Source organism: Octopus bimaculoides, chromosome 4 (genome assembly GCF_046866305.1).
Source record: "Octopus bimaculoides isolate indiv1 chromosome 4, ASM4686630v1, whole genome shotgun sequence".
Classification (NCBI taxonomy): domain Eukaryota; kingdom Metazoa; phylum Mollusca; class Cephalopoda; order Octopoda; family Octopodidae; genus Octopus; species Octopus bimaculoides.
The window spans coordinates 51,333,995-51,344,188 of NC_142931.1; the positions used below are offsets into that span (position 1 = coordinate 51,333,995).

At 38.1% G+C, this 10,194-nt stretch overlaps 1 protein-coding gene across 3 annotated transcripts in view; it reads right to left on the reverse strand.

Moving 5' to 3' along the window:
* Positions 1 to 566: 566 nt before the first annotated feature.
* The window catches only part of LOC106870199 (DNA repair endonuclease XPF), a 46,472-nt gene continuing 36,844 nt past the window's right edge, over positions 567 to 10,194 (reverse strand). For 2 of the 3 annotated variants that reach the window (XM_089350686.1, XM_014916203.3), the window contains 3 exons: positions 7,353 to 7,493; positions 3,936 to 4,022; positions 567 to 834 (listed from right to left, as the gene is read on the reverse strand). In XM_089350686.1, the coding sequence (XP_089206812.1) occupies positions 589 to 834; positions 3,936 to 4,022; positions 7,353 to 7,493 (474 nt within the window). In that variant the 3' untranslated portion in view covers positions 567 to 588. Of the gene's footprint in view, positions 835 to 3,935; positions 4,023 to 7,352; positions 7,494 to 8,386; positions 8,450 to 10,194 lie in introns of all 3 variants that reach the window. The other variant, XR_016241488.1, reaches the window with a different exon arrangement.

Sequence of the window (10,194 nt, forward strand, 5' to 3'; positions counted from 1 at the left end):
ATTAATTACCAATACCACTAATAATCAGAATACGGTTTATTTATTAACAGTAATTATAACTAACAATTAATTTGTCAATGATTACCGTATGTGATTACTAGGACCTCCTTCAATCATGAATGACCATGGAATTGCACCTAGAAAGTTCCCCTCCGAGGCAAAAGTCCATGCAAGGTTGTTTATGGAAGACCAGCAGTCACCCATGCATACCAGCCTCCCCTCTCCACACCACTGATGTTATTCAAGGGAAAGGCAAAAGCCGATACAATTTAGCACCAGTGACGTCGCAACTCATTTCTAGAGCTGAGTGAACTGGAGCAATATGAAATAAAGTGTCTTGCTTGTAATAACTTTCCAAATCAAAAGTTTAGATCAACAGTGACTTATTGTCATGTCTCACTGTAACCATCATTAATTAATCTAAGAGATAAATCCTCTCTAACATACACTTCAAATATATACATACTTCATTCAGTAATGTAAGTTAGAAAACAATAACTCAGACCATGCATGAGGGTAAGCACAGGAAACATTATATTGCCCAACAAGTAACAAAAACTTCTCAGTTTGTCTTCAATTTCATTTATTTCATAATTTTCTTTTAAATGGTCGTTTTTTCTCTGGTTTACTTGGTGCTGAAGAATGGCTTACCTGATGCAAACCATCTGCTTTTGACCTTAGAAATCCTAACAACTGTTGTGCATTACTAGCATTGCCCAAAATCTCTGTCAGTTCTTCCTCAGTCAGCCGGCTCAATTCATAAATATTCGTCACTTTGTTCATAATAAGCCGATAGTTTTTCAAATTGACTCCAGGTAATTTCAGAAGAAAGTCCTGAAATAGTAAATATAAATTATTTCAAAACTTGTTCTTATTAAGAAAAATTAGAATAAAATTTTAATAGTTGAATGTTGTAAAAGTGAAGTCCAAGTACCAACACACACACATTATCAATACTAACCTTCCACGACTTTTGGACAAACACAGACTTCCAAGCCATCGGTGCCAAAAGCAAATTTGCCAGTCATGACAGAGTTAGTAAGGAAAATCAAGATGTAAAATAAATAGCTCAAACAAAACGAAACTATCTTAGCTATGTTTGTGCAGAAAAATAGGTTGTAAAACTGGTTAAAGTCAATGAAAGAGCTATTATTGGCTATGATACCATTATCTGCTAGAAATAATAGCCAAATCTCCCACAACTCATTCCCTTCCTTCATAAAAGGCTTCCCAACCACATGGTTCTGGGTTCAGTCCCACTGCATGGTACCTTGGGCAAGTGTCTTCTACTATAGTCTTGGGCCAACCAAAGCTTTGTGAGTGGATTTGGTAGATGAAAACTGAAAGAAGCCCATCGTGCATGTGTGTCTTTGTGTCTGTCTCCAACCACCGACTGACAACTGGTGATAGTGTGTTTATATCCCCATCCTTGTAACTTAGCTGTTTGGCAAAAGAGACCAACAGAATGAGTACCAGGTTTTAAAATAAGTACTTGAGTTGATTAATTGGACTAAAATTCCTCGAGGCGGTGCCCCAGCATGGCTACAGTCTAATAACTGAAACAAGAACAAGAATAACCAACATAATCGTACATATAACTTTGCTGTTGTTGTTGGCACTCCGTCGCTTACTACGACGAGGGTTCCAGTTGATCCGATCAACGGAACAGCCTGCTCGGGAAATTAATGTGCAAGTGGCTGAGCACTCCACAGACACGTGTACCCTTAACGTAGTTCTCGAGGAGATTCAGCATGACACAGTGTGACAAAACTGACCCTTTGAATTACAGGTAGAACAGAAACAGGAAGTAAGAGTGAGAGAAAGTTGTGGTGAAAGAGTACAGCAGGGTTCACCACCACCCCCTGCCAGAGCCTCGTGGAGCTGTAGGTGTTTTTGCTCAATAAACACTCACAACGCCCGGTCTGGGAACCGAAACCGTGATCCTATGACCACGAGTCCGCTGCCCTAACCATTGGGCCATTGCGCCTCCACACATATAACTAGATCCATTGAATCAGAGCAGATTTAGAGATAGGCAACAATAGCAACAATAACAACAACAAAAGCTTGCAAGAAAGCTTTCAAAGAGATGCTTGAATCCATCTAGAGAAAGGCAACCACTGACACTAAAGTTTCCTCTCAACTAATTTCTGATCTGTAAATTAGAAATTACTAATTTCAATTGTAAATCTTCAGTTAATAAGTGCTGGGTTGGGTGTATAGTTAAGAAATTCACATTGCTACCATACGGTTTCAGGTTCCGTTTTACTGCACAACACCTTCGGCAAATGTCTTCTGCTATAGCCCTGGGCTGATCAATGCCTCATGAGTGAATTTGGAGGAAGGAAACTGTAAAAGAATATTGTGTGCGTGTGTGTGTATGCCTTTGTTCCCACCGCTTAACAACCATATGTTGGTTTGTTTACATCTCTGTAACTTAGTTGTTAGGCAAAAGAGACTTATAGAATAAGTATTAGACTTAGAAAATAAGTAATGGGGTTTATTTGGATGACTAAATCCCTTCATGACTGCAGTTAATGACTGAAATAAGTAGAAGATAAAAGATAATATATGTATATGTAAATAAATATATATATATATATATATATATATATATATATATATATATATATATATATATATATATATTATATCATCATCATCATTTAATGTCCACTTTCTATACTGGCAGGAGTTAGACTGCTGTCATATATCATCGTCGTCGTTATTTAACGTCTACTTTCCATGCTGGTATGGGTTGGATGGTTTAACTAAGGACAGGCAAGCTGGGAGGCTGCGCCAGGCTCTAATCTGATCTGGCAAGGTTTCTACAGCTGGACGCCCTTCCTAATGCCAACCACTCCGAAAGTGTAGCGGGTGCTTTTTACATGCTACCAGCACAGGCACCAGCCAGGCAGCACTGGCATTGACTACATTCAAATGGTGCTTTTTATGTGCCACCAGCACGGGCACCAATCAGGTGGCACTGGCATCAGCCACACTTGAATAGTGCTTTTCATGTGCCACCAGCACAGGGGCCAATGAGGTGGCACTAAAGAGGACTCCTTAGTCTTGCAGGCAACAAGGCAACCTCTTTAGTGCCGGTTCCAGAATAAGACATACCTACTAACACTCTATATAGTGGTTAGAGAAAGGAGGGCATCCAGCTTTAGGAACAATGCCAAAAAGGGAATATGCAAGTGAGATGTAGTCCCCAACCTGTCTAGGAGGGTGGTAATTTCCAATCAAGACAAATTCAGACCTTGACACCCAGGTCAAACCATGGCAACATAGAAACACATACAAATACAAACATAGGGTGATGGTAATGATGATGATGATGCACTACTATATAGATAAATAACAAAAGTAAAATGCTAACATATTTTACACAGAAAACATTATAAATCTAATTAAAATAAACATATACCTAGATAAAACCTTATTAGTCAATGGTTAATATTTCCAATTTCCAGGGAAGTTTCAGTCTTATTCTGACCTCTAAGGGCAAAACATAATTTTTTGCATACTTGCTAAGGCAGTGAGGAAGGATTATTTATACATTCAATCATCATCATCAGTTAACACCATTGGTATAGGAGAGTGAAACTACTTAAAGTGATTCAGAGATACTATGAATATGAACAACAAAAGCTAAGTTAGAATGAACATGTAAAAGAATATAAAATCATAGAAATTGGTTTTATGTTGGTGCTAGGAAGGGCATCCAGCTGTAGAAACCATATCAAAACAGACAATGGAGCCCAGTGTGGCTTCCTGCCCTACCAGCTCCTGTCAAACCATCCAATCCATGCCAGCATGGAAAATGGACATTAAATGATGATTTATAGTGGAGTAATTTTTACTGAAGATCAAATTATTTTTTATTTGGTAGCAACTCTAGAGGTAAAGTCAAGGAGAAAAAAGAAGCTTACCTGAGGCTTTGGGTTGTATTTATCAATATAGTCTGTTGTTTCACTCACAGCGATGGCAGCAGAGGCAGAAGGTTGTTCCCTTCCAACCTGAATGCAAAACAAAGAAAGAACAGTCATATGTATGCATGCATGCATGTATGTATGTATGTATGTATGTATGCATGTAATGTGTGTATGCATGTCTGTATTTGTGTATGATGTATGTGTGTGTATGTGTGTGTGTGCATGCGTGCATATATTTGTGAATGTGATTTTGTATATCTTAATCTCACATGCACCCTATGTACTAAGGGAAGTGAATAAAAACTTTGGCATCAGAAAGAACATTAAACTGCCCTTTCAGCCCATGCCAGCAAAGAAAAGAAGACATAAAAATGATGATGCCTGATTATTTCATTAATAGGTTTTTGTTGTTGTTTGTTGGAAAGGTATTGGTGTAACATCATTTTTTAAACTCTATTTATTCTATATTACAACATTGCAAAGTTTAGAGAGCTCTTACCCCTGCTGGCGACAAAGGGACTCTCACTCAGAGTAAAAGGCAGACTGTATGACACATGCGTACGAACAGCCATGCTACATGGCAGTGAAACATGGGCTGTAACTGCTGAGGACATACGTAAGCTCGCAAGGAATGAAGCCAGTATGCTCCGTTGGATGTGTAATGTCAATGTGAATACCCGTCAGAGTGTAAGTATCTTGAGAGAAAAGCTGAACATTAGAAGCATCAGTTGTGGCATGCAAGAGAGACGATTGCGCTGGTATGTACATGTGGTGAGAATGGATGAGGATAGCTGCGTGAAAAAGTGCCACACCCTAACAGTTGAGGGAACCCGTGGAAGAGGTAGGCCCAGGAAGACCTGGGCTGAGGTGGTGAGGCAAGACCTTCGTACATTGGGCCTCACCGAGGTGATGACTACTGACCGAGACCTTTGGAAATGTGCTGTGCGTGAGAAGACCCGGCAAGCCAAGTAAGATCGTTGCCAGTGCCCCTGGACTGGTTCTTGTGCGGGTGACACATGAGATGCACCATTTTGAGCGTGGCCGTTGCCAGTACCGCCTGACTGGCGCCCGTAGGATTTTCGAGCGAGATCGTTGCCAGTGCCCCTGGACTGGCTTGTGCGGGTGGCACATAAAAGACACCATTTCGAGCGTGGCCGTTTTCGTGCGGGTGACACGTAAAAGCACCCACTACACTCTCTGAGTGGTTGGCGTTAGGAATGGCATCCAGCTGTAGAAACTCTGCCAAATCAGACTGGAGCCTGGTGTTGCCATCCGGTTTCACCAGTCCTCAGTCAAATCGTCCAACCCATGCTAGCATGGAAAGCGGACGTTAAACAATGATGATGATGATGTTCCAGGTTTCAATCACTGTGATTGCTGACTGAATAAATATTACAAGCGTCTTTAATACCTCTTGCCTTGCAATTGTATTTCTCTTATTTTCTCTAAGTATTATTTAATGTTCTATACATATGTGAATTATAGAGAGAGAGAGAGAAGATAAAAGAGATGGCCAGAGGATAAAAAAGATGACCAGAGAATAAAAGAGATGCATAAGCTTGTAAAGCATTTTGTAAGTTTGTGAGTGTAGCATGTGCCTACATATATCATCATCATCACTTAACATCCATTGTCCATAGGTTGGACAGTTTGACCAGGGCTGGTAAGCTGAGGGGCTGCACCAGACTCCAGTCTGATTTGGCATGGTTTCTATGGCTGGATGCCCTTCCTAACACCAGCCACTCTGAGAGTGTAATGGGTGCATTTATATATGCCACCAGCATGGGTGTCAGTTGCGTGACACCAGTACCTACCATAACTATGATTTCACTTGGCTTGATGGAGGTTTCTTATCAAGCACAGCATATTGCCAAAGGACTCAGTCATTTGTCATTGCCTCTGCAAGGCCCAGCGCTCAAAAGGTGCTTTTTATGTGCCACCAGCACAGTTTGTTAGTTCCACATCACTGGCATCGGCCACATGGTCTCCATGAGGCCCAATGCTCAAAAGGTACGTTCTACATGCCACTAGCACAGGTGCCAGTTATGTGACACTGACAACGACCACAATTATTATTTCACTTGGCTTGATGACTCTTCTCAAGTACGGCATATCGCCAAAGGTCTCGATCACTAGCCATTGCCTTTGTGAGGCCCAACATTCAAAGATCATGCTTCACCACCCAGTCCTATGTCTTCCTGGGTCTCCCTCTTTCACAGCTTTCATTCCACGGGTAAATATCAGTACTTCTTCACAGCTGTTCACATCCATATGCCTCACATAACCATACCAATGCAGTCATCTCTCTTGCACACCACATCTTATGCCTCTTATGCCCAAATTTTCTCTCAAGTCATTCACATTCTGTTGTGCATGTACACTAACATTGCATGTCAATATACCCCCGAGCTCTTTCTAAGCAAACAACATTGCAGTAAAATTTACATATAATTTACATATACCTTGACTATAAAGGTAGATATGAGGTTAATGTGAGAAAATGTGTTGTAGCTGATTCTGCAAACATAAAATTTCCAGAAAAGGTTGGACTATTTTCATAACAGTGACTGAAATTGGAAAGCCAATAACAAACATTCAATATGTTGTTGTTGACTAGCCTCAAATCAGCTTAGACCAAGCAAACTAAAGATCAAAAGTATTCTAAACCTTGACCATCATGGTTCTTGGTGGCATCTACTACAGTTGCTGCAGCTACTGCTACTACATTATCCAAATTAATCCTTCATTTATTAAGATGGTCCAATAAATTGTAGAGGACTTGGCTAACAACTGCATACAGGTTCCTTCATTTGTTTGAAATGTAAAAGATAGTGATGACAGACATGTTAAAGCCACAAACTGAGATAACTTAAAGAAAAGAAATGCAGTGAAAAATATGGAAGAGAGAAGCAATCTAGTTTACTAACAATGGAAACATGGTGTGATGTATTCTCCTCAATATTAAGCTGTTCAGGATCAACCAATACCATCGTATACATCCCCTCATCAATGTTTTTAACATTCATTTCTCCATACAGATATATTTCACACACATTTTCATTCATCTCATTACAATTGCAGTTCATTCTCTTTATATATATACAAACTGTCTCTCTGGCATACATTAATCAATGCTTTTGAAGCTTATACGACCAAATGCAGGACTTCTAAATAGTCAATTAAGTATTCCATTAAGCTTTTATCAAGAGTACAAGCATCACTCCTGCTAAATATTGCTTATAAATGGTGAAATTGTAGACACTGCTTAAAAATAAAACAAAACAAAACAAAACAATTATGTTCTCCAAAATATGAGCAGATTCATAATGCTATGAGTTTGACTCCCACTCCCAGTGCCTTGCAAGGTTACATTAAAACATACACACATACACACTAAATGTATGACATTGGTACCTTTAATTCATGAAACAATTCAGCAGTTGCAAAAGGGTTTTGACACCAAAGTATTCGGAGATTTGGAAAATGAAGAGTGAGAAGAGCAAGACGTGAGGTATTGTCACGAATAGAGACATCATTATCCAACTGGTACTTGTTCTGTAATGCAAAAAAAAAAAAAAAAAAAATCAAACAGAATTTCGTTTTTAGTATTATCATGGCAAAAGTTAAAATGTCTAAATGCATGAAATGAAAGCTTCTTACTTTAGGTTTATGCTTCATGTACATTAGCTTACAACTCATTTCTTTCATATACTTCAGGCAAGACATTGAACTAAATTCATCTATCAAACTTCTAATGATTGATATAGATTTTAAAGTTTTGTCAACTGAGACAGTGGCATAGCAAGAAGGGAATCCTTTTAGTACCCTCCTACAACCACCACTTTGGTGAAAATAATACAGTTGTCCCTAACATGGGTAAAGGAAGAATTGTTAGAACATGAAGAGAGCAACTTGTGTTTTCAATTCTGATTCCTTGCATCAAGAATTCAAATCCTTCTGAGAGTAACTTCACCGTTTATCTTTCTGAGATAAATAAAATACCACAAATAAAATGTATTGTGGTTGATTCTTCTGTCCCTCAACCCCCAACTAAGAATCTACAATGTTGTGTTGTAAGAAGGGTTGTGAGAGGCTACTTACAGTATCCCTCCCTTCCCCAGAGAAGATTTGACAAGGGATTAGTAGTTTTTCCTTACAAAAAACTGATGTATTAATGAAACCAGCCAAGCTCCTATTTATGCAATACAACATGAAACAAAAATAAAGCAGACGTCAGCAAAACTTTTGACTGTCGAGATGAGAACATCTAAGTTGCTTACTTTTGGAATCTAACCAACACATCAAACCAAGATGGTTTGAAGGTTTCCTCTCCAATCACTTTTGTAAAGAATGCATTAATCAAGCTTCAACTTTTCTCAAACCTAGTGAACTTCAAGATTCAGTTAAATCATTGAGGCTCATACTTCTGTATATTAAGGGCTACTTACTGTTACTATTAACCATACTCATCTCTACACAAATGATATCATCTTTCACTCTTCCTTAGCCTTCTGTACACATACAAAAAATATAAAATAAAATAAAAGAAAGAAACTGAGATACTTCATGACATATATTTACTGGTTCCATGAACAGTATCTTTTATCAATGGTGACAAGACAAGCAGGTGTAATTTAATAGTTTGACACTATTGCTACATATATCAAAGAAACAGTCTAGCATTATATCCACACCAGTCACATCAAAAGCTCTCAAAGTCACTACGTACATGAATCAACACAATCTGAATGACTTCCCATTTGCTATATTACCAAACATTACTGAATGCAAAACTCAGAAACTAACTTGCTTGTCAGAAACAATTTCAACTCAGAAGTTTTCAATGTTCAATGAATACCTGTTGCAACAAACAATTTTGTTCATACCTTGGACTGCATTACTACTACACACAAACATACCACAGCAAATGAAGGTCAATTGGCTGACTATTACATTTCTCATTCTGCAATATAATACTAGTCTACAATACAATACTAGTCTACTGGTCTGCAATATAATACTAGTCTAGTGTGCTTTTTTTCTGACACTTCCACACTATGACAATAACTTTTGACTTTCAACTTTGAGCAAATACGTAAGCTATACATAAATACAGATAGCTATATATCAGGAAAGACAGAGAGACAGACAAATACACTCACACACATATCATTTGATCTAGATCTGCTTTCCCATGCTAGTATGAGTTATACAAATACATATTATAGAGGAATTGTTCCCCAGCTGGATATTCTGCCACATAATAGTGATTTTCCTTCAACTCATCTTCAAAAGTGTAGAGCTAGCAAACAATAACATTTGAAGCTCTTTCATGCAATGAGCACTATTCAACATTCATTCACACATATAAACATGCACACAAAAATATCATTATGTGTGTGGGTGTGAGAGAGAGAGACAGACAGACAGACAGTTTGGAGGATATATTCTCTGGGCAGATACTGTGGTACCTTCCATTTATATTCCTGGTTACAGCTAACTGCATCAATTAGTATTTAATGCCTAAGGCTACTAGGTGTTATCACTCACACTGTAAATTTCTCTGATGGGTAATTCTGTGTTCGCTTCATTGGATTGTGATATTATTTGGAGTATATATTTCCAATAAATATAATGACACAGAATATGGAGAGTAGTAGATACTCAAAATTTACTTCCCTTCATTTTATGGTATTTCATACAGCATATTCTTATCTTAATATATAAAACAGAGTTTTTGCGTGTGTGTGTGTGTGTGTGCGTGTGCGTGTGCGTGCACGCGTGTGCGTGTATGTAACTGAGTCAATGATCAGTCATAGAGTGATCAGGCATTGGCTTAATTACTTTTAACACATTACTGCTCTATGCTTTGAAGTGTGCTTCTGTTTCAGATACAGGATATACTGACGATGTGTGTGCGTGTGTGCATATATATATATATATATATATATATAAAATGTTAGGATAAAAACTTTATAAGAATTTATCAAGTAGTTAACGTGAAAAATGAAAAAACCTCATAAGGAAAAAAAAACCATTTTTTTCCATAAATATATATAATTTAATTTATATAAGGGCAAAACGTTACAATATATATATATATATATATATATATATATATATATATATATATATATATAGTTGCAGGTGGGGCTGTGTGGTAAGAAGCCTGCTTCCCAATCACATGGTTCCAGGTTCAGTACAACTGCATGGCACCTTGGGCAAGTGTCTTTTACTATAGGCTTTGGCCAACCAA